This window comes from Harmonia axyridis, chromosome 1 (genome assembly GCF_914767665.1).
Source record: "Harmonia axyridis chromosome 1, icHarAxyr1.1, whole genome shotgun sequence".
Lineage (NCBI taxonomy): Eukaryota > Metazoa > Arthropoda > Insecta > Coleoptera > Coccinellidae > Harmonia > Harmonia axyridis.
The window spans coordinates 4,201,130-4,225,614 of record NC_059501.1 but is presented as its reverse complement, the minus strand read 5'-3'; the positions used below and the strand labels follow the sequence as shown (position 1 = coordinate 4,225,614).

Below are 24,485 nucleotides of genomic sequence, written 5' to 3'. Positions count from 1 at the left end.
TCACATTTATTTCGGAGTATCAACTGAAAATGAAATAAATTATTTTACAAAATATCTCAAATTCCTCTAATCTAATGCATTTTGTGTGCAATTACAAATGCACATCTTACTGAACTAAAGTTCGATTTACATCTTCAATAAAGTACAGAGATCGATTTTATATGATACTCCATCTGTGCGTGGCTACCTTTAATATACATTTACATTTACAAACTAAGTAGTACCGAACTCATTACTTGGATCTACATCTCCTAGGTGGCGGAGTTAATGCTCGGCAAGGCAGATTACCGTTTTGGTATCATTTCTATGGTTTAATAATATTTATTTTCTGTGCAGACGGTGTGTTGATTTTAGGTTAGATTGTGTAAAAAATCTGAATTGAAGGCAAAGACTAGTTGGGCTATGACAATAGGTTATTACAATAAATACAAGTTTGAAAATGAAAATTACAGAGACTGAGTAAGTAAAACATGCTTATATAGTACCTATGTAAAATATACACTTATTCTATTTATTATTTAACTAAAAGCATTTGGAACATTAAGTTGCAGTTGTTCAATGTTAATTTAATTTTTAAACCGAGTACATTACTGATTATTATTTTCAATAATAATATTGCTTTCAAATAATAGAAAGATGAGATTTATTATTATATTTTGTGATGTTTTCACATTCATTTGACAAGCCACTTATTTTTTGATGGTAATACTTTGTTCATGAACTTTTATATTTTCTGTATCATGTACAAATAAAAGGCTAAATGCTAATGAAACCTGTTGTTTGTATTGTGTTTGTCAGATATATGGAATTCAATTGAAATTTTTCAACTCTACAAAGACGGGGGGGTTTCATTGTGTATTTGCAGTTTTAGAACTTCGTGTTCTTTTTCTGCTATCTTCCGGTGTCATTTTCATTCCTCAATTTGAGAAGATGTCGCTTGCTTATATATATTCCATTAAATTTCCTTATATTATTGTATCATAATTCAATGGTTTTTGAATTATTGGCCTTTTTGAAGTTTGTTATTTAAATTACAACATTTTTACAGAGAGAAAGAGACAAAAACTGTCCCCAGAGGCCTGCCTAAGTCTGGAAGAATATGGAAAAGTCAGAAAACGAAATTCTCTACAAACACCAAAAGTAAAGGTTTGAAAAGTTCATTTGAAAATAAAGAGAAATTAAGAAAAGATCTGCTGGCTATTAAAGAATTGTCAAGGTCCATAAAAGCAGCTAAGGAAGAAGAGCAAAAAATGAAGAAAGAACGTAGAAAAGAAAATCTGAAAAAGCAGGAAGAAAATAGGAAAAAATCAGAAGTTGTCCAAGTAATCACAAACACAGCCAAGATTAAGAAAATGAAGAAAAAACATTTGCGACAAATTGAGAAGAGAGATACAACAAATATGTAAAAAATGTTCGTTACTTTTATATGCTATTATATGTTTAAGTTATCTTCTTTGTTTTATTAAATAAATATTTATAAATAGGTTTTGATTTGTGCAGAAGTACAAAGGAAATTGTTTTTGCTGAATTTTCCTCAATTTAGGTTTTTACAATAAATCCAAATTTAATTATGGGTTTTATCCGTAAATTTCACAAATAACGTGCAGAAAAAATCTTTAAAGCTGCACAAATTGTCAGCAGCGCCTAGTAGGATATCTTTTACATTATTATTTAATAAAAAGTAGATGGCGACAAAATACGAACAATAAAACACATCCAGGAATCTAGTCTGGTGAACCTATATTCAAAAACAGTGAAGGAATTGAATAGAAATGAAAATATAAAAAAAGTGAGAATGTTTCATATAAAAAAAAATGACAGAAATTTCCTGGGAAGACAATAATATAAACTAATTTGGGTGCATCTTTGCTCAAAATATTTTTTCATTTTAAGAAAAACGCTGCTAATATAAGCAGATACTTGTTATTTTATTTATTCATTTAGAGTTTCGATATCGACACACAAAAACAAAATTATAAGTATGAAACACAATTTATCAGGTCACAAAAATTAATTTATTCATATAATCTAATGACTCTTTCTTCTTGCACTGCTTATCCACTAATAGATGTTCGCGATCACCCTTTCCATCTGATCTCTACTTCTCGCAGGGTGAATTTTGGTCTGTTTTGTTTTGAATTGACTCTAGGGTCGCTATTTTCACTAATAGAAGAAAAAATAAAATGGCATTATTCTTAAATCGTTTATTTAAAATTATGGGACAAAAAGGATTTGAAAAAATATATACTTATTACAATTTCGTTGTGTAATAGAATATAAATGTATTCATTGTAAAAACCGCCATGAGTATAACATTACATATATATACAGGGTGATACACTAGTTGTTTATGGAAATAAAGTCTCAAATGGCATGAACATGTTAATTATTTGAGTGAAAAGATTAGAGCAAGTGTTTATGGCCTCAGAATAATGAAATGGTACACTGGTAATGAGGCTTTGTATCAGGCAAAAATTGAGGTTTGAGATTTTTTTCTACGGAACATCCAATTTGGAGAGTCTATTCATATTTATTTATTTATTCAATAAACCGTACAAAACCTTTTTACAAGAAAAATTATCATCAATCATACAATATTATCTCCCACCCTAAAAAACTCATACAAAAAAAAATTAGTGGTATAAGACGCCTCAAATCTCCTCTCACCCCCCGGACAGAACAATAAGAATCATGAGTAATCTAAAATATAACCAATCTTGCAGAAGTTTCTACAAGGAAAATGGAATACTAACTATATAGGCTCTATAATACAGGAATGTTTATTATTTATGAAGATGAACAATCAACTCTTCCAAAAATATGAGAATAAGAAATTATTCCATAAGACCAGAGGTTTTTTGATTATATATAGTTCAATCTAATAATAGATTACAGATGCCTGAAGATTTTCAATTCATTGCCTGAAAGCATAAAAGTAATGGAGAATATCAAAGGAAACTATAAATTTCTGTTGAATTTGCAACCATATAATTTAACATAATATACAAGTTATAACATTTTAGAATTTTTTATTTTTTCAGACACAGTTCCACTACACTTTCATGTAACAACTGAATTTGATTTTAAATAAAGACCAATCTTTTGTTTATTATCCACTACTCTTCTTTTTCTTCTACTTCTACCGTCGCAGATGATGGTATTTTGTTAGAGAATTTTTTTAATTTCGCCACAAAGAAACCATCCATATTATGTGCATGTGGATAAAATCTTCTAGTCAATTTCAAGGTTGGATGGAACCGATGATGCCTGTAATTTACAAAACCTTCAGTTCCAAAATCTAAGTCTGTAGATACCAATTTGACATTCCTCTTTTTCAAAGCATAATCCACCACCCATTCATTCTCTTCAGGTAAAACCGAACATGTTGAATATACGATATATCCACCGGTCGATGATTTGGCATTAACGCAATCTATAGCGGCCAACAATAGTTGCCTCTGTAGATTGTAACAACGCTGTATATCCTGTTCGTCTTTACTCGTTTTCACACTTGGATCTTTCCCAATGACTCCTGTTCCTGTACATGGAGCATCCAACAGTACTCGGTCGAAATCTTTCCTTTTATTAGGATATTTCCTGCCATCCATTGTAGTTACAATGGCGTTTTGTACTCCCATACGATGAAAATTACTTTGAACTGCTTTTATTCTGTCCTTGCTAACATCATTAGCATAAAGTGTTCCAGTGTTTTTCATTAGTGCAGCAATATGTGAACCTTTACCGCCAGGCGCAGAGGCCATATCTAAAACTTTTTCATTTTCTTGCGGTGCCAAAGCCATTACTGGCAAGAGACTTGAAGCCCCTTGGATGATGTAATGTCCGGCTAAATACTCTGGAGTAGCCCCGATAGGTACTTGAGAAGTATAAATAACTAAACCAATTTTACTCCACTTTCCAATTGGATCTAAATTTACACCCCTGTTAATGAGAGCCTGAGCTAAATCGCGCCTTCTAGTTTTCAAACTATTCGTTCTTATTGTTAAGGGTCTTTGAACCTCACTTGCCTCCAAAAACTCCAAAAGTTCGGATAATGAAAATAATTGCATGAACCTTTCCATCAAAAATTCATTATATGAGTAATATGTACACAAATCTCTTTTTAATAAATCTATATAATCGGATCTAGACCTATCATTTTGCTTTTGATTCGAAAAATCAGCCAGTACTGCCATAACTTCCTGAATTCTCTGCTGAACATCTTGCAAACTTACTTCTTCACTGTCAACTGTTGGAAATTCAAATTTTTCCTGAGATGCTATGTTTGCTGCTAATTCTTCTTCGGCTAATTTTTTCTCTTTCGCAGCTTTTTTAACCAGAATTTTGTTCTGCTTTTCAATAGGTAGTAGATCTTCCTCACTGTCATCATTATCACTATTATTTTCATATTCATCATTCTCAATATCAGAGTCATCACTCAAATCATTTAAACTTCCAACTTTAGCATTATCAATTTCCTCATCACTTTCTTCATCATTGTTTGAACTTTCTCCGCCTTCCAAACTGTCATCATTGTTAAAACTTTCTTCTTCTTCCAAATTATCACTATCATTAACATCTTCTTCCGAACTACTATTATCATTTAAACTCTCATCTTCCTCAACATCTGAATCTTGCTTGCTTATTTCAACATCTTTTTCCTTGATTTTCTTATTTTTACTCGGTTTCAACCAAGCGTCATTATCATCGTTAAAACCTCTCTTTCTTTTCTGAGTTAACATTACACCAGTACCATTTTTAGGCTTGGAGTCTTTCGATACTTGTCCATTTTTCTTATTTTCATTCTTTTTTAAAGCAATTTCATGCTTTACTGCACGTTCTACTTGTTTATTCAAACGATTCTTAGCTCTCAATTTTTGTCGTCTGCTCAGTTTCTTGATTCCCACATCTGAAATAAATTATAGTTTAAGATAAATGTCGTAATAATCAATATCAATTTTCATTTTTCTATAATTTACAACCCAATATGGGCAGATTTTTTCTTTCTATATAAGAAAAGGAGATTTAAGCTCAGTAGTTGGCAAAGACAATAGAAAAGAATTTATTATTGAACAAATATAACACTAAATAATACTGATTTTTCAAAAATACGGCAAGTCTATGAGACGGCACGTTATCACTTAAGGGTTGAAGAACCTAACATAAAAGTTAAATACATACCTTCTAGAGCTTTTGGGAGCACAGGTTCTTTTTGTTTTTTCGATTTTCTGCCAGGTCCTTTTTTAGGTTTCTCCCCTTCGTTGAACCCTGCTTTACGACCCATAATTATTGAATCAATCAATCGTCATAAAACAATATTGAACTTTTGAAAAATTATCACAACTACACTACAACGTGAAAAGTTTAGATTATTTGAGGTTAAGTGCGACGCCAGTCATAGATTTTTAGATTTTTTCTTTTTTTTCTTATACTTGTCTGTGAGCTACGAGTAGGATTATTTGGTATAGATCTGATTTTGAAAATAATAGTAGATAAAATAAAATCAAACCATTAACATATCTAAACAATGATCGAAAATTGAAGTTTCAAAGATTGAAAATGAAAGTTACACAGACTGAGTAGTAACTTTTTCTGCTGAAAAACCTTATCGGATTCGAAATCTAGAACCTCAAAATCTGAATTTAACCCATTATAGCCCTGTGGCAACAAAAGTGGCCACTGCATCTTCTGCTCCATACAATGCGCATGCGCGTATTTGTACAGGTTCCATTAGCCAGTTTTGAAAATATGATATCTCCTGCCTCATATAGCACAGCAGTCAATCAGATATTGTCATACAGTGAGTTTGCATATAAGGTTTTATTCAGGGTTATTGACGTATTTTATTCACAATAATGGCAGTCGATGAGCGATTGTGATTATTCTGATTGATTGATGTATTTATGTTTGTATTTTCGTATCAGTTTCGTTCAATATGAATATAGCAACATATTTCAATTACGCAACAATAGTTTCGTGCAGTGTTTTGTTTTTGGCATACGTGCAAAATTTGATGGCAACTAAAGTTGCCAAGGGGAACATATGACATCAATTTCGGAAATATTCACATTTCTCAATGCAATATTTCGACAGGTATGTACTGGGTTACTTCTTCAGGAATCACTTGGTCTTCTCGAGAACGATGAGGATATATCACCTACTGCTATAGCCATATGTCCTCCAGTTGAGCTTCCTGGTGCAGTGGTGCAGATACAGATGAGGACTCTGATTTGTCAGATGAAGAGGTAGTTGGAGATATTGAACACTTTTCTGTCCGTTATTGCCCTCTCTGGTGGAAATGCGGGGTTTAGAATACAATGATGATCTCAGCAATCAGGTCAACCAAGATGAGGGCCATACACCTAGGACTTCTTCGCAGAAGGGAGTTCAAAGCACCAAACGCAAGCTGTCGCCAACTCGTACTTGGAAGCCGATGATCAATGAGTTATCTTCAAGTTTTCCTGAACCTGAATGTGAATATCGACCAATTCGTGGTTAACCGATCAGATTTGACATCAACTTGTGGGTAGCTGCGGAGCTGTGGGTACTTTCATCATGTCTTGACCAAGGGGACAATGTAGTCATTGGAGTTATTGAACACATGAAATTGTCAATCTTTGACTTTGACAATCTATTCACGTTAGTCAATTTGTAGGAAGAATTTAGTTCCCGAGGACTTGGTGGTACTCGGTTCTAAATACCGCCCTTGTAAAATATATGGCAGGTGTATAATTTATTTATGCTAAAAGTGCGAGGTTCCTGTCCACCTTGATGAGTGCTTCAAGGTTTTCATTGCGTGAAATAATATTTTTCAATAAAATATAATATGAAATACTAAGCTGTTGAATAACAATATAGAAATATTTATGATATCCTAGTTTTATTGGACTTGGACTGATGTATATATGAATCATCCCTGTGGCAACTAAAGTTGCCACTCCAAAGTTACCCTACTGCATGTTTGTTCATTATTTTTATGAGGAAATATAATTTTTTAAGTCTTATCGATTCATTATATCAAATTTCAGACAAAAATCCCCATTTGGGAATTATGGGCTTTAATGGGTTAACATTAAAATATGCTCTATTTCTTTTGAGCAGGAGTTTGGATAAATCCGATCAATTATGTTAATAATTTGAAAAAAAAATTGATAATGTTGCACTTGCATCTTTGCCATCTATACGCACATTACCCAACTAAAACTTGCAGCTGCTGACTCAGTGTAGAAACCTGTAACGGGGTCGTCACATCAGTTGCACCATTAAACCTAAATCTACACGGCCAAGATATAATAATTAATTGTCCTCGACTACGGAGATTACCAAACGATTAAACACATCACGGAGGAATGTCCCACAAGTTTTATTATTATTAGCTTATATATATATAAATTAGTTTTCAAGTTTACTGTGTCTGAGTTGCCATACGATGAATGAATAAATAAATTATCCTCCTGCTTGGATAATTTTTTCTGCCCAAAATAGTAATCAGATCCATAATCTAAGTCCTCAAAACCACCTATGAACTTTAAAATATGCTCAAATTCGAACAGCCGATTTTTATCATGAAAAAACCTTTTTGTCTTGGTTTTATGAAATAAATCGGCTGTTCAAATTTGAGCATATTTTAAAGTTCATACGTGGTTTTGAGGTCCTAGAATACGAATCCGATAACAGTTTTCAGCAAAAAAAATTATCCAAGCATTTAGAGGACAATTTATCATTCTGGCTTGACGATGTGGATTAAGGTTCATTGGTGCAAATGACTCAAGACAATAAATACCCTCGAATTATTCTTAGAAAACTCCAAATATCTCGGTTTTGGGGTCCTGTAAAAGAGAACTGATTGCATTAGAGGATTCAGTTTGAGGAATTCTTCATGATATCGAATTTTCAGTAAGATCCAAGCCGAAAAGTTTTTTTCGCAAAATTTTTCCAAGGTTATAGTCTTGGTTTTATGAAATAAATCGGCTGTTCAAATTTGAGCATATTTTAAAGTTCATAGGAGGTTTTGAGGTCCTAGATTACGAATCCGATAACGATTTTAAGCAGAAAAAATTATTTATCATTCTGGCTTGACGATGTGGATTAAGGTTCATTGGTGCAAATGATTCAAGACAACACCCTTGAATTATTCTTAGAAAACTCGAAATATCTCGGATTTGGGGTCCTGTAAAAGAGAACTGATTGCAATAGGGGATTCAGTTTGAGGAATTCTTCATGATATCGAATTTTCAGTAAAATCCAAGCCAAAAAGTTTTTTGTCGAAAAATTTTTCCAAGGTTAGTCTTGGTTTTATGAAATAAATCGGCTGTTCAAATTTGAGCATATTTTAAAGTTCATAGGATGTTTTCAGGTCCTAGATTACGAATCCGATAACGATTTTAAGCAGAAAAAAATATTTATCATTCTGGCTTGACGATGTGGATTAAGGTTCATTGGTGCAAATGATTCAAGACAACACCCTCGAATTATTCTTAGAAAACTCGAAATATCTCGGATTTGGGGTCCTGTAAAAGAGAACTGATTGCAATAGGGGATTCAGTTTGAGGAATTCTTCATGATATCGAATTTTCAGTAAGATCCAAGCCAAAAAGTTTTTCGTCGAAAAATTTTTCCAAGGTTATAGTCTTGGTTTTATTAAATAAATCGGCTGCTCAATTTTGAGCATATTTTAATGTTTATAGGATGTTTTCAGGTCCTAGATTACGAATCCGATAACGATTTCAAGCAGAAAAACTTATCCAAGCATTCAGAAGACAATTTATTATTCTGGCTTGACGATGTGGATTGAGGTTTATTGGTGCAAATGACTCAACACAACCCACTCGAATTAGTTTTGGAAAACTCTTAATATCTCGGTTTTGGGGTTTTTTAGGAAAGAACTGATTGCAATAGGGGATTCAGTTTGAGGAATTCTTCATGATATCGAATTTTCAGTAAGATCCAAGCCAAAAAGTTTTTTTCGCAAAATTTTTCCAAGGTTATAGTCTTGGTTTTATGAAATAAATCGGCTGTTCTAATTTGAGCATATTTCAAAGTTCATAAGAGGTTTTGAGGTCCTAGATTCCGAATCCGATAACGATTTTAAGCAGAAAAAATGATCTAAGCATTAGAGGACAATTTATCATTTTGGCTTGACGATGTGGAATAAGGTTCTTTGGTGCAACTGACTCAAGACAACACCCTCGAATTATTCTTAGAAAAATCGTAATATCTCGGCTTTGAGGTCTTGTAAGGAAGGTTCTTTCGAAATCCTAGATTGTCAATCCGATCCACTAGTTTGAGCAGAAAAAAATATCCAAGCATTTAGAGTATAATTAATGATTCTCGCTTGACCGTGTAGATTTAGGTTTGATGGTGCAACTGATGTGACGACCTCGTTACAGGTTTCTACACTCTAATACTCTACTAATATTTACACTACCAACTCAGTATAGAAACCTGTAACGGGGTCGTCACATCACGACCCCGTTACAGGTTTCTACACTCTGATACTCAACTAATATTTGCACTACCAACTCAGTATAGAAACCTGTAACGAGGTCGTCACATCAATTGCACCATTAAACCTAAATCTACACTGTCAAGGGAGAATAATTAATTATCCTCTGAATGCTTGGATAATTTTTTCTGCTAAAAATCGTTATCGGATTCGTAATTAGGACCTCAAAACATCCTATAAACATTGAAATATGCTCAAATTTGAATAGCCATTTTTTTTCATGAAACCAAGACTATAACCTTGGAAAAATTTTGCGAAAAAAATTTTTTGGCTTGGATCTTACTGAAAATTCGATATCATGAAGAGTTCCTCAAACTGATTCCCCTATTGCAATCAGTTCTTTTTTACAAGACCCCAAAACTGAGAAATTACGAGTTTTCTAAGAATAATTCGAGGGTGTTGTCTTGAGTCATTTGCACCCATGAATCTTAATCCACATCGTCAAGCCAGAATTTCATGAATAAAATCGGCTTTTCATGAGCATATTTAACAATTTATGGGTGGTTTCGAGGTCCTAGCTTATGAATCCGATCACTAGTTTGAGCAGAAAAAAATACCCAAGCATTAGGAGTATAATTTATTATTCTCTCTTGACCGTGTAGATTTAGATTTAATGGTGCAACTGATGTGACGACCCCGTTACAGGTTTCTACACTGAGTCGGTAGCTGCAAATATTAGTTGAGTAATGTGCGTATAGATGACTAAGATGCAAATGCAATATTGAATTGAATTTTCCAGATAAAAAAATGTTCTCTATTTCAGTATCGTAATGAGTTCATTACAGTACTAAAAACAGTGCTGTAATGGACTCATACAGCATTGTTTTCAGTTATATTTTTCGTTTTGTGGTTGTCTACCTATACTACCTTCCGATCCTACCAAATTTCAACACACATCAATTGTCATTATAATATTAATCGGATATAGTGAAATGATTCGCGTTCCTCTTAATTCTGGTGGTGTTAAATCGATTTTGTCAGACATAATTCACGAATTTGATGCGTAATTACAAAATATTTCAAAATTCGAATCATACGATTTAAATTCATATTCCGTAATCTGTCAATTTTCGTAACAGTCACACCAACTGCCAAGATGTAATACAAAAGTCACTAGGATGTATAATCAGAATTTTTCATTAAATTTCGACAATATTTCACAAAACTTGACTGAAATAGAGAAAATACTCTTGCAGAAGGCAATTCCAACACCTGTTGGAATAGAAGCCCATTCTGCAACTTGTTTTAGAGTATACCATTCTATATTATTATTTCAGGCAGGGATTGTTTTTTTTTAAAGATACAAATATCAACACTGAAATTCATTTTAATAGATCTATTTTTAATAAAATATACACAGAAAATCTAAAATACTTAACAAAAAAATTTCCTTACCCTATTTTCATATAATATAATACTATTCGTTTTAGTTATACAAATGAAAAAACAATTTTCCTTAAAATATTTCAAAACCACCACTCTACATAATTTGTATAACAAATAATCACATAAAATTCGTCACTACTTGTTATCACATTAAAATTGAAATAATTGTTTTCAAAGCCCCTTTAAAATCATAAAGAAGCTTCCTTGCAAGAGTCTGCTTTATTAACATGCAGAGGAGTGCAAAATTCTTTTAGACGAGAATTTTAAAAACAGGCAAATTCTAAGTTATATCATATAAAATTTTCAACACAAGAAAATGAATCGTTTCTTCAGTAAACAAAAGTTGAATTATCGGTTATTTCTGTAAATATTATCTACAACAAAACAGACTAGTTAGAAACTTTCGTTCTCAAAAATTGTTCGATTTCACTCGATATTTGCCCGTTTCTCCAACTGACAAGTGATAGGGCATAATTTTCACAATCACTCTCTACATATGTCTCGAATAGATGGAAATGCTAAAGTAGGAACTAAAGTGCGAAAATATTCTCGATATCTTAACGACCAATATCAATTTCTCCAACTCTCATCGTAAGCGTAGAATTCGTGCAATATCTAAAATCATATTGATGAAATAGAAATCTATATTTTTCATCTATATGATAGATATCCATCCTCGAACAAGCTCGAATTACATTTCATTATAATTCCATGTTTTTGATTGGTTCGGGTGTAGGTGAAAATTCTTTGTTTTCAACGTTCTCCATCGGCTTTCCAGCTGTCGCTTTTTGCAGGGTTGATAAAATGTAGTTGGTCTGAAAAAAGGCACAATAGGAATAATCTGATTCACATCAAACCATATTGAGGTTAGATAGGGCAGAGTACTTCAAAATCCACTCAAAGCTCTATTATTTCTTCCTTTATTTGAAGAAAATCCAACTCGAAGAATTTAAACCTATTATCATTGGATAGGGCGAACATACGATGACGTAAATTTGAAGTAAACATGTATGTCATTTGCATTTATGGTGGATTTATGCACCGTACCTAAGAACTAAGGACTATGAACTAAGAACTAAACCCTAGAATTCAGTGGCGTTTATGCACTCTCTTGTTAGTTCTTAGTTAAGGCATGCGAACGTGCTCGAACTACTTTCTATTTGTTCTATACTTTGATGTTTGACGTTGATATATATTGTGAAAAAATCAAATTTAATTTTTTCAAATACTCCTAATACTTTTCATCCATAAACACGAATAAAGAACATAAAATGATAGAAACTGGTACTCGTTATTATTGAAATTCTATGCGGCGCACGTCTACTTTTATATTTTACCTGAGCCCTTGGTTCTTACTTAACAGTTGGCCTGCTAGTGTTAGTTCTTAGTTCTTGGGAAACGTGCATAAACGCCCTCATTGATTTGTTAGCGTTCAATTCTTAGGTCTTAGTTCTTAGGTTTAGTCTTAGTTCTTAGGACTGGTGCATAAATCCACCATAAGACTAAACGTAAGACCTGAGAACTAAGAATTGAATGCTAACAAATCGATGAGGGCGTTTATGCACGTTTCCTAAGAACTAACACTAGCAGTAGGGATGTGTCGTTCATGAACGAACGAATCAAAAGACCCGGGTCTTCAGAACGAATGGTTCGATCGGGTCCTCTCTCTGAAAATGATTCGTTCGTTCGAACCGATCCGAATGAGCCAAACTTTCACATTCAGTTCATTCAATCTGAGGATCTTTTAGGACCCAAAGATCCATAAAATGGTTCGTTATCCGAGCCTAGGTAGATGGGTTTCGGTTTGGACTGACCTTAAAGGAACATAATTGTGGTAGTAATAAAAAACATCCATTTCGCAAATGGATCATCGGCTCGGCACTTGGCACCCGGTTTTGAAGAAAGATGATAGATACTAAAAGAAACTGGGCTCTGTAATTGCACTCTCTTAGATGCACCAATTATTATTTCTTGAAAATGTTGTGGAATTTTTTTAACTATCTACCTATTCAAACCTAACTTTGTAAAGTTGATCAAAATGAATATTTTTCGGGAACAAAATATATTGATTAGGATTAATATCAGTTTACGGAATTTCAGATCTTCTGTATTTATTTGGTTGGAATAGATAGAGATAATGATCATTAGGTAGTTTTCGTTGAATTTAATAATTGAAGACCTCGTGAATTTAGTGTTCTGTACAATGTAAATTCATGATTAACTTCTACTTCTTCATTAGTCATTTAAATATTCCAAAATCATCAATTTGAACGAGGAATATATATTTGATTTTGAAATTTTTTCGAGGGGTCCATAATCATCTCATGAACCGGATATCAATTTATTATATTCTGTCATCTCAGTAACTTATAACTTTATGATGGATAATTTCCTTTATGTTTATGATTATGTCTCAAAAAAATCATTATCTCAAATTCACGATCCGATTAAAAACATACCGACTAACAAATACAAAGCTGATAATAACTTTACATTCTTTAAAAAGAAAAAAACAAAGAACGAAAGAACCAGATCTACGGATTTTTGAATCATGCGCAAATCGTACATGATTCGATCTGAGCTAGTGAACCATTGGGTCAATTGAACGGGTCTTTTGAACCGGGTCGTCTCAGCCATGGATCTGGTTCGACCCGGTTCGTCGAAATTGAACGAACCACACATCCCTAACTAGCAGGCCAACTGTTAACTAAGAACTAAGGGCTCAGGTAAAATATAGAAGTGCACGTGCGCCGCATACAATTTCAATATTAACGAGTACCAGTTTCTATCATTTTATGTTCTTTATTCGTGTTTATCGGTGAAAAGTATTAGGTGTATTTGAAAAAATTAAATTTAATTTTTCACAATAAATATCAACGTCAAACATCAAAGTATAGAACAAATAGAAAGTAGTTCGAGCACGTGCGCATGCCTTAACTAAGAACTAACAAGAGAGTGCATAAACGCCACTGAATTCTAAGGTTTAGTTCTTAGTTCATAGTTCTTAGTCCTTAGGAAACGTACATAAACGCCCTCATTGATTTGTTAGCGTTCAATTCTTAGGTCTTAGTTCTTAGGACTGGTGCATAAATCCACCATTAGTGATTTTGACAGTTTGACAGAGATTCATTTTCCCTATAGAAAGGCCATTGAAAAAAACATTAAATATTCCTCAAACAGAGTGATATACTAAGAATGTTTTGAATTGAAGTAAAATATAAAAGGTTTTCCAATAGGAATGATACGATTCAAAATGGTTATATTGGCAACACTGTGTATTATTTCTTGACATTTCTTATGACATTTGTGTTCAGTAGGTTATGCCAGGTAATCATGGAAAGTACACGCTTCAACAATGTTGAGGAATTGTTTTATCCAAAATAATCTGTGAATACTAAGAGATGTTTAAGAGAAGGACAATATTATTGAGTTGATCGAGTCCCTATTCTTTCTATTGTAAATTTGAATAGTAAATTTGAAAGGGGTACAGCTACTCTAGTATCTTATAAAGAAAATTCACTTTCAAATACGCTCTATTAGTGTGACGTCACACACCGCCATTTTTGGTTCTCCTATCAGTGTTCGGAATCCAAACAAATAAATTGTCATTCAAATTAGTACGGTGTCGTTGAAGGAATTGGCTTATTTTCATAAATAAGAGTATTTGAGGAACGATTTCAGTATTAATTGATAGACAGAAGGAACTAGGGTAATACCAGTAAGTTTGAATCCTGTATCATTCCCCAGATTTTGTAAAAAGCCGTGTTTATTAGTTGAACTTCAAGTTCGAACTTACTGGCATTAATCTCGTTCTTTCTGTCTAAAATCATTCCTTAAATAATCTTATTTGTCAAAATAAGCCAATTTCTTCAACGACAACGTACTAATTTGAATGACAATTTGTTTGTTTGGATTCCGAACACTGACAGGAGAACTAAAATGGCGGTGTGTGACGTCATCACTAATAGAGCGTATTAGTGTACAGTAGAACAAGGAGTGAGTCAATTAACTGAATAATGTCATTCATTTTTTTTGATTTTTGAATTCTTAAATATCTCTCAGTATCACAAATGAGCATTGATTTAACAATTGCTGAATGTATTTGAAACGCATATCTTTCCATGATAGAACACAAATGATACTAAATCCATATGACATAAGAAAATCAAAAAATTATGCACAGTGTTGCCTTTTTTCATTGGAAAACCTGATACAATGAAAAACCGTTAAATAATAATAAGTTTTAAAATGATCTTCTCCAGAGAAAAAAATAATAAAAACAAACGTGTTCGTATATGGCGTTTGATTACTCATACTTCCAAGTGACGAAATCGACTCCGCGATGCCTTTTATTTTTTTTATTTCAATTCTTTGAAGAAATATTTATGTGATATTGATTTGCCAAGTCATGAGTTAGGAAAAAAGTTTAAAAAAAAATTTATATGTATATGTATATTCCCATTTTCGGAATATACTTGTATTTTGTGTCATTGCAGTACCTTTTTCAGTGAATCCAGTGCCTCACTCAAAAGCTCTTGCCACCTTTTGATTTCTTTACTATGTATGTTATCTTGCACCTTCAGTAAACTAAGCCACTCATCGTTTGTAGTTGGCGGCTTCCTATAAAAAAGATATTTGGTATCATCGTTCTTCCTACTATGCTACTCAACTAATTGAGACGAAACTCACTTCATCGAATGAATGTTGAACAGATAACTTGGCGGTTTTTCCTCTTCCAGTGTCCAAAGTTTCATCAACAAGAACACATTCAAGACGAATAACAGAATGATCAACACAAAAATGAAAATCGTAGGCTTCTCCAGTGTCACTAAACTTGTTGAGGTAGTACTGGAGTGGATGGAAGCTTCTACAAATAGAACAAAAAATTGCTTTGAAAATAAAACCGATTGAAAAAGCTCAAAAAACTTTAGAGTGTTATTTCTCGAAGAGGTGATCAATTGGCCACCGAGATCTTGTAATTTAATACCTTTAGACTTTTTTCTTTGGAACTAATGCTCCATGAAACCTCTTATTAGAGAACACTTTATTATGTTATAACTACCTGATAAGCCAACAGGAGTTGTCGCTCTGGGTGTAGAATGCAATTTCCTCTTCTTCTTCACTTTCCTTTTAATATCCGGCACCATTTCCTCAGCTTCTGTCTTAAGCGCTTTAAGTAACTGTACGAAATAATCTTCTAAACCTGACCAGCAGTTTTTCTCGATCATCCCTAAAAATAATGTAATCTTACACAGATCTGCACAGGTCTTAGAGTATGCGAAGAATTACCTTTTACAAGACCCCACACCGACTTCTTAAACTTTACTTGTGCGTTCACCGTCAGAGAGGATTGCTTATCGGAAACTTTCTTCAGGCAATAGTGTACTTCGATGACGAAACTGTCTCCATAGGGTACTCCACCGCTGATACTCTCAGAGTTGATGGAGTACAGGAGACCAGGCTTGCTACATGGCAGCATTATCTGAAACGACAGTTTTGATTAGTCGAAGAGGTTCCTTCATTTCAACCTGAATAAATGACCCAGTTCAGAGTTATATTATACCATCGTATTTATTGCTATTTATTCGATGGATGTACTGGAACTGTAAAAGGTTTTTCAAGTAGAGAGATCAAATTTAAAATGGTAATAATGGCAACATTGTGTACTATTTTTTGACATTTCTTATGTCATTTGTGTTCACTAGATCATAGAAAATTACACGTTTCATTAACTTTTATCAATTGTCATATCATTTTATCAAAATCAGTTCTCCAAGATCACACAAAATATTTACTTATTACCGAATTGAGTAGATTGTAAATTTGCAATAAATTAATAAAAATTACTGGTTACGAAGTCAAAAATCCAGAACTAACCTGTATTTCGGTGACTTGAGATGTTTTGGGGCCTAGGGCCTGGGTAAGATTGACGGTCTGGTTCACTTTCCTGATTTTTGTATTGTCTTTGGGTTCTGGCGTCCAGGGGGTTTGAACTAAATCAGTGGTTTTGCGAAAAGCGTGAAAATCTAAGTAAAATTTTGAACTGGTAAAAAGTAAGGTAAACAATTGATCCACATTAATTGGCAGTATTTCGTTAAGTAGCTGGCGACCTTCGTGCGAACAAGTACAAGAAATATCTTGTATATCACATCTGCAAAAAACATTATATTAGTAAAAATGAAGAAATTCAGCGAATTCTGTGATTAGGGGCTTTTGAGTGCTCGTTCATTGGAAATGAAATTCTATGGTTATAATGACATAATCACTCGAGTAGTTATTTTATATCAAGATGCATAGAATATAAGGCCAAACTGCCCAAAACTGTTTAAACAGTGAGTAGATGACTATCATTTTCGTCGATAGATGTAGGAATCTGTTGAATTCTCCATACCGATATTGAATACAATTCAATATCGGTATGTTATTTCCTTGTTGAAAAGAAAATAAATAACCGTTATTTCTTGCTGAGCAAATGGACTTGAGATCTACATGATTTTTTCGAATTTGTACTCAAGAAAAGTTTGGAAGATAGACTCATCCTATTAGCATTAATGAGAAAGTATCTACACCAAATATTCTATGCATCTTTCGTTACATAATTAGAGGTGCAAAGAAAAATGAGAGATTCCTTAAGTAAATTTAAAAAGAAGTTTCATAAATATGTTCCCACAAACGCTTTGTTTTTGAGGTATAGGGTGTTTCTTGTAGTACTACTCTTTTGTGACGATCATATCAGTTTATTGAATCTTTATTAATTGTTGCTACAGAGTGGACAAATAAGCACCAAAACTTATAATTGATTTATTCATCACAGTTTACTACCTGGAGCTTCAAAATCATTTGGATTTACAATTTATTTTCAACATTTTTCTAAACTGTCATAGGTCCACGGAAAAAATAAAGTACTGGAGGAAGGAATCGGGCACTATTCCAGAAAAAAGATAACCCCTGAAGAGTTGCATTCAAAATAAGCATTTGTCATGATGAAAACTTAAATTAGAATATCTATGCCAAATTTAAGTTGAATATCTTGTGAGGGGAAGGTGATATGAGAAAAAAAAAAACAAAAACATTTGCGTGCCCGTGTTTATAGGAATTTTCTTAAAATGATCCGGGTAATCTGTCAATTTCGTTTGTACCTCCAATGCACTCTATTAGTGATGACGTCACACACCGCCATTTTAGTTCTCCTGTCAGTGTTCGGAATCCAAACAAACAAATTGTTATTCAAGTTAGTACGTTGTAGTTGAAGAAATTGGCTTATTTTGATAAATAAGATTATTTAAGGAACGATTTTACTATTAATTGATAGACAGAAGGCAAGAGATTAATGCCAGTAAGTTCGAACTTGAAGTTCAACTAACAAACACGGATTTTTACAAAATCTGGGGAATGATACAGAATTCAAACTTACTGGTATTAACCTCATTCCTTCTGTCTATCAATTAATACTGAAATCGTTCTTCAAATTCTCTTATTTATGATAATATGCCAATTCCTTCAACGACATCGTACTAATTTGAATGACAATTAATTTGTTTGGATTCCGAACACTGACAGGAAAACCAAAAATGGCGGTGTGTGACGTCACACTTATAGAGCGTATTTAGGAACACCCTATATACAAACCTAATTTTAACCTTATCGGATCAACATGAAATTCTTCATGAAAATGTAATTAAAAAAAAAAATTGAAAAAATCAAAGATTTCTCCCTTGTTTGAGTGAAACGAGCGCTCAAAAAAAAAATACATTTCCCATTCCAGGCTTGCTAAGATCATAACTTTGAATTGATAAAATATGATCCAACAAATATAAAGGCTTGATAGTGAGGATGAGGGATATATTTCAATGCAAATCAAAACGATACAATCATTTTTCAATTAGCATGAAATGACTCGAGAGATCAAGAATATAGAACTCACTGAGCTGGAATATCTAAATCCGAAAAGTCAGAGTCATCATCAATGGAATCGTGTGCTTCTGAACTTTTTTTGGAATTTGTACTATTATTATGGCTGTTTCCATTATTTCCTTCATCTACCATCTTTTCTTTGGTTGCTGATGAGATTTTGTTCTCCTTGAAAGGAAAAAAATCATATCAATCAGATTTCCAACGATCACAATATACACTGCGCAAAAAAATTAACGCACATTCTGAAAATCTCAATTTTAATGAAAGTTAACTCTACATTGACTTTATAACTTATTTTTATGTTCTCTCGGGAAGGTTTTGAACGAAACAAGACACATTAAATGCAAGAAAAATTCAGAATTTCACCGAATCTTATGTGAAAGAAGAGAAATAAACAATTTTCAATTAACTGGAATGCTGATAAGTGATTTAATACTTGATATTTCCACCCCTTGCGTTAATTACAGCTCGGCAACGACGGTTCATACTCAAAATGAGTGATCTTAAAATGTTCGGATCTAATCCTTCCCAGATTTCTTTGAGTTGGATTCCTAAGTCATTAAGAGTGGCTGGATGATTTTCTGAACTTCTCAGCCTTCTATTGAGGTTGTCACAAACCTGCTCAATCGGATTGAGATCTGGACTTCTTGCTGGCCATTCCATTCGAGAGACTTAAACCTCTTCAAGGTACTCCTGAACGATGCGCGCACGATGGGGTCTGGCATTATCGTCCATAAAAATGAAATTTTTACCAATGTATGGGGCAAATGGCACTACATGCTCTTCAAGAATGTTCCTTATATACCTATCAGCATTTATAGCTCCATTATCAACGACCACTAGGTCTGAGCGAGCAGTCAAAGATATTCCACTCCATACCATAATCGATCCTCCCCCGAAACCAGTAGTATTCAGGAAATTGCACTGAGCATATCTTTCATGTGGACGTCTGTATACAAGGGAACGTCGATCACAATGGTAGAGGCAGAATCTAGACTCATCTGTGAAGAGAACTCTTTCCCAATCAGCCTCTTCCCAATGGATATGCTCTCTCGCAAAATCCAAACGAGCCCTTCGATGGGCTGGGGTAAGAGCTGGGCCTCTTGCCGCGACACGAGGCCTTAAATCATATTCTCTGAGGCGATTTCTTATAGTCTGAGTGCTAATTTGCACCCCATGAGTTTGCTCAAGCTGATTTTGAAGGAGGCGAGCGGTTGCAAACCGTTGTCTCAACGAAGAAACTCTCAAGTAACGTTCTTGAATGGCAGTTGTTACCCGTGGTCTACCCTGTCCTGGTCTTCGGACATTCATACCTGCCTCCCTGAATCGCTGCAACATTCTGGACACACTTGTGTGGGAAACTCCAAACCTTTCTGCAATTCTTGTGTATGTCCACCCTTCTTCTCGCAAAACTACCGCTTGGGTACATTCCTCTTGGGTCAAATTGCGTGTTTCGCGTTGCATAGCGATCGAGTGTAGAAAATCAAACGAAAGAAAAACTATTGATCACTAGAATTGATCGAGAACAACTGATTTCAGAATGGAGCTAATACATTCAAAATCTGATAATCTCATCTTTTTTTATTCCTGCTGGGAAAAAACATATGTATTGAAGAAAAACGTTGAAAGTGGATAACATGCATGCATGATTCTGATAAAAATAATTATCATTGAGAACAACACCTTCAGTTGTAGAATAAATTTGAGATTTCCATAATGTGCGTTAATTTTTTTGCGCAGTGTATAACGGTCACCAAACCGGATGTTGACCTCGCCCGACATTGTTCGGTTTGAGTCCAACTTATCAGTTTGCGCGCAAAATTTGAATAGTTACCTCCAGAAGAGACTCGGAGGATGCTTTTGTGGTTTTGATTTCTTCTGTACCTGGTGCTATGTAATCTTCGTCGTCACTAGTTAGTCCAAGCTCTGCACCGTAAGACTGATGTACCTGAAAACAAGGAAAAAAACATACTTCTTGAGGCCACTTTATGTAAACAGCGTTATACATCAATTATTTTTGGCGAACGCACATCTCACTACAACTGAACAACTACAAGATATACATATATGTATAATGAAGAAACGCCCACAATTTTTTATTCCTTGTTATATCGATTTGATATTCGAAAATGAAAATATATGCAGCCTTTTCAATGGCCAGATATGATAAATGGATTCATTTATTGATAAACTTATAGATGATCTGAACTCCTTGAGATGTATTAAAATATGCCTCATTTTGAAAGCTGCCTTTGTTTAGGTTATTTGTTATCAAAGAACGTTTTATAATCGGAAAAACATTTCATAAAATATCTCATCATCTCGTAGAATATATAAATGAGAAAAATTTCTCCCAAAAGGACTAAATTTTTTAAAGTTTTAAGACTTTATTACTGGTGCTATAAACATGAAACATAAACATTCTACAGGCATTTTTTCAGTAGAATCCATTTGTTTGATCATTTGTTTTTTATTGCAATTAATTCTGAAATTATAATACAAACTTGTATTTTTTGAATGTAAATTATAAAAATTTCTTTATCCAATAAAATGTTTTTTCTTCCCTTCTCAAAAATATATAACATGACAAATAAATTTATAATCAAACAATGAAAATCGGCAGAAGTTTCAGTTTTACACGGCAAATCAACCAAGTTCCTATATACAGGGTGTTTCCTAAACATGCGGCAAAAATTCAGGGGGTTGTTCCTTGGACTATTTTAAGCATGTTTTGTCCTTGGATGATTTTTGAAAAACCTTTTTTTTTTTTTTTTTTTTTTTTTTTTTGAGAGGGTTCGGCAGTCAATGAGGAGAAGATTGGATGCTTGTATGCTGGCTAGAGGTGGTCATTTTCAACAGTTTTTGTAGGTTGAGTTGAATTTTCATGTAATTTTTCATAATAAAATGTTATTATCTGAAATTTTGTTTCCCCTATATCTTCGAAACAAATAGGTTTTTCAAAAATCATCAAAGGACAAAATATTCTTAGAATAGTCCAAGGAACAACCCCCTGAATTTTTGCCGCATGTTTAGGAAACACCCTGTATGATAATCTAAGAAAGATAATTAAAATATTCGCTCATCATGGTCTACGGACTTAACACAGATTTTTCAAAATTTTCAAACTGATAAATGTTGTTCTTCAAATGTGACCAAAGAATAAAATCTAACAGTGTTCCATCCGGAGACCTTGGTGGCCACCTAATATTTTGATTATCTGAAGTTCACACATTATCATAGATAGGTACTTGGTCGATTTTGCGAGTGAAACCGAAACATTTGCTGATTATTTTAGTTTGATGAGAAATTTATAACGGGTGTTTTTTTTCGAGGTATTTAACTTTAAGTTGGCATTACTGTTCAAGATGACGACCGATTTAACAGCTGTCAAGTGATTTATTCTCAGTTTGGTTTGGCAATTCATCATGGATAGACTCACGCCTGAACAACGCTTGCAAATAGTGCAATTTTATTTCGAAAATAATGGTTCTGTGCGGAATACGTATCGCGCACTACGTCCATTTTATTTTGTTTAGCGATGAAGCGCACTTCTGGTTGAATGGCTACGTGAACAAACAAAACGGCCGCATTTGGAGTGAAGCTAACCCTCAAGTGTATATCGAAACACCGTCACATCCAGAAAAACTGACTGTTTGGTGCGCTTTATGGGCTGGTGGAATCATTGGTCCGTACTTCTTCAAAAACGATGATGGCCAGAACGTTACAATCAATGGTGATCGGTATAGAGCCATGATTACTAACTTTTTCATTCCTGAATTGAACAACCATGATGTCCAGGAGCTGTGGTTCCAACAAGACGGCGCAACATGTCACACAGCTCGTGTCACAATCGATTTATTGAAAGACACGTTTGGTGACCGCCTAATTTCACGTTTTGGACCTGTGAATTGGCCTCCAGATCTTGTGATTTAACACCGCAAGACTACTTTCTGTAGGCCTATGTAAAGTCATTGGTCTATGCGGATAAGCCACAAACCCTTGACCATTTGGAAGACAACATTCGCCGTGTTATTGCCGATATACGGCCACAAATGTTGGAAAAAGTCATCGACAATTGGACGTCCAGATTGGACTACATCCGAGACAGCAGTAGCGGTCATATGCCAGAAATCATATTTAAAATGTAATGCCACAAGATTATCTTGCGGATAAATAAAATTCATGTCAATCGAATAATCCATCGTTGTTTTATTGCAATTTAAAGTTCTATAGCTCTAAAAAAACACCCTTTATATTTCTGCCTCCATTGTTATTATTGTGTTAAGCTTCCAAACCTACCCATTGCCACATCTCCTGATTGCTCATCTGACGATCCATCAACGCATTCTGCCAAACCCTGAACAGCATCAGATACACCTTATCTCTGGCCACGAAGCTGGTGAAGAAGAACTTTTCCGTTTTCGTCGAGATCAAAACAGCGTTGGGGATGACAAGGGCCGTCTTTTCTTTTGTTATGGCCGTGACATCTTTCCACCTAAGTACGATGTTGGTCTCCCATCCGAAGATGTTTGCGTAGAAACAGAGGTAGTTCTGGGTTACGTACAGACGTCCGTGCACTAGGATTTCTTTCTGGACGGCGCACGAATAATCTAAAAAGGAACATAAATTTAATAAGAAAACGTTCAGGTGGAAACACAATCGAATTTTAGTAATGAAAGTGTTACACTGAAGAAAAGCAATGAGATTTCAATAACACGTATTTGTTATAATAGGCCAATTGAAAAGTCCCCGGTCTACCATAGTAAAACACATTTTTTTTTGGCAAAATTCGATTTTATTATTCAACATAGTTGCCTTCGAGGTTGATACAGCGATTATAGCGATCTTCCAACTTTTCGATACCATTTTTGTAGTACGATTTGTCTTGTGTTTCAAAATAGGCCTCAGTTTCGGCGATTACTTCTTCATTGGCGCTAAATTTCTTTCCAGCGAGCATTTTTTGAGGTCTGAGAACAGGAAAAAGTCGCTGGGGGCCAGATCTGGCGAATACGGTGGATGCAGAAGCAATTAGAAGCCGAATTCTACAATTTTGCCATTGTTTTCATTGATTTATGACACGGCGCATTGTCTTAATGAAACAGCACCTTTTTTTTTTTCAAATGAGACCGTTTTTCAAGGATTCTATCCTCTAAACGATCCATTAACGCTATATAATAATCGCTGTTGATGGTCTGGCCCTTTTGGAGGTAATCAATGAATATTATACCTTGCGCATCCCAGAATACTGATGCCATAACCTTGCCAGCTGACTGTCGATTTGACTCCGGAGTGAAATGATGGAGCCATGTTTCATCCATTGTCACATATCGACGCAAAAATTCAGGTTTATTGCACTCAAACTGCTGCAATTATTAACAAGAGGTCCCTGGAATCATATAGTAAGGGGTCTCTACTGACATGGGACTGCCGTAAGACCATAAAGCAACTGGCTAGAGGCAATAAAGTAACTCTATTATGGGTACTAGGGTATTGCGGTATTGAAGGAAATGAAAAAGCCGATGAACTTGCAAAAATGGCGTCAAGGTTGACATCTGTTGGCCTGAGCCCTTCTGTGGGCTTGGAAAATACCAATACAAGACAGCGGTCCAACAATGGGAGACAAAAGGAAAACCCTCTGGAGGAATACTCCGGGTCTTGCTCAGGCAGAGAAATTTGTGATTCT

General features: G+C 34.3%; 3 protein-coding genes across 8 annotated transcripts in view; 1 reads left to right on the top strand and 2 right to left on the bottom strand.

The window, feature by feature from the left end:
* The first annotated feature begins 319 nt into the window (after nt 1-319).
* Nucleotides 320-1,449, top strand: LOC123687037 (coiled-coil domain-containing protein 86). Its single transcript, XM_045627013.1, has 2 exons — nt 320-459; nt 1,049-1,449. Exons 1-2 carry the CDS (start codon nt 440-442, stop codon nt 1,404-1,406), a joined length of 378 nt encoding a protein of 125 aa, XP_045482969.1. The 5' UTR covers nt 320-439; the 3' UTR covers nt 1,407-1,449.
* Nucleotides 1,450-2,766: 1,317 nt separating this feature from the next.
* On the bottom strand, nt 2,767-5,378 carry LOC123687005 (probable 28S rRNA (cytosine-C(5))-methyltransferase). The gene is made up of 2 exons (XM_045627011.1): nt 5,179-5,378; nt 2,767-4,906 (listed from the first exon to the last, which is right to left on the bottom strand). The coding sequence occupies exons 1-2, from the start codon at nt 5,279-5,281 to the stop codon at nt 3,117-3,119; spliced, it is 1,893 nt and encodes a 630-aa protein (XP_045482967.1). The 5' UTR covers nt 5,282-5,378; the 3' UTR covers nt 2,767-3,116.
* Nucleotides 5,379-10,813: 5,435 nt separating this feature from the next.
* The window catches only part of LOC123686906 (protein Aster-B-like), a 36,365-nt gene continuing 22,693 nt past the window's right edge, over nt 10,814-24,485 (bottom strand). For all 6 annotated transcript variants that reach the window (XM_045627003.1, XM_045627002.1, XM_045627007.1 and 3 more), the window contains 9 exons: nt 23,102-23,412; nt 20,637-20,750; nt 18,813-18,967; nt 16,766-17,039; nt 16,178-16,370; nt 15,951-16,118; nt 15,578-15,755; nt 15,388-15,508; nt 10,814-11,703 (listed from right to left, as the gene is read on the bottom strand). In XM_045627003.1, coding sequence (XP_045482959.1) covers nt 11,590-11,703; nt 15,388-15,508; nt 15,578-15,755; nt 15,951-16,118; nt 16,178-16,370; nt 16,766-17,039; nt 18,813-18,967; nt 20,637-20,750; nt 23,102-23,412 — 1,628 coding nt within the window. In that variant the 3' untranslated portion in view covers nt 10,814-11,589. The remainder of the gene's footprint in view (nt 11,704-15,387; nt 15,509-15,577; nt 15,756-15,950; nt 16,119-16,177; nt 16,371-16,765; nt 17,040-18,812; nt 18,968-20,636; nt 20,751-23,101; nt 23,413-24,485) is intronic.

Excerpts from the sequence above, each read along its gene's own strand:
- LOC123687037 (XM_045627013.1), top strand. The coding sequence starts at position 440 with ATGAAAATTACAGAGACTGA. Across the intron at positions 460-1,048 it reads ATGAAAATTACAGAGACTGA|AGAGAAAGAGACAAAAACTG; the intron begins GTAAGTAAAACA and ends ACATTTTTACAG.
- LOC123687005 (XM_045627011.1), bottom strand. The coding sequence starts at position 5,281 with ATGGGTCGTAAAGCAGGGTTCAACGAAGGGGAGAAACCTAAAAAAGGA. Across the intron at positions 4,907-5,178 it reads GCTCCCAAAAGCTCTAGAAG|ATGTGGGAATCAAGAAACTG; the intron begins GTATGTATTTAA and ends AATTTATTTCAG.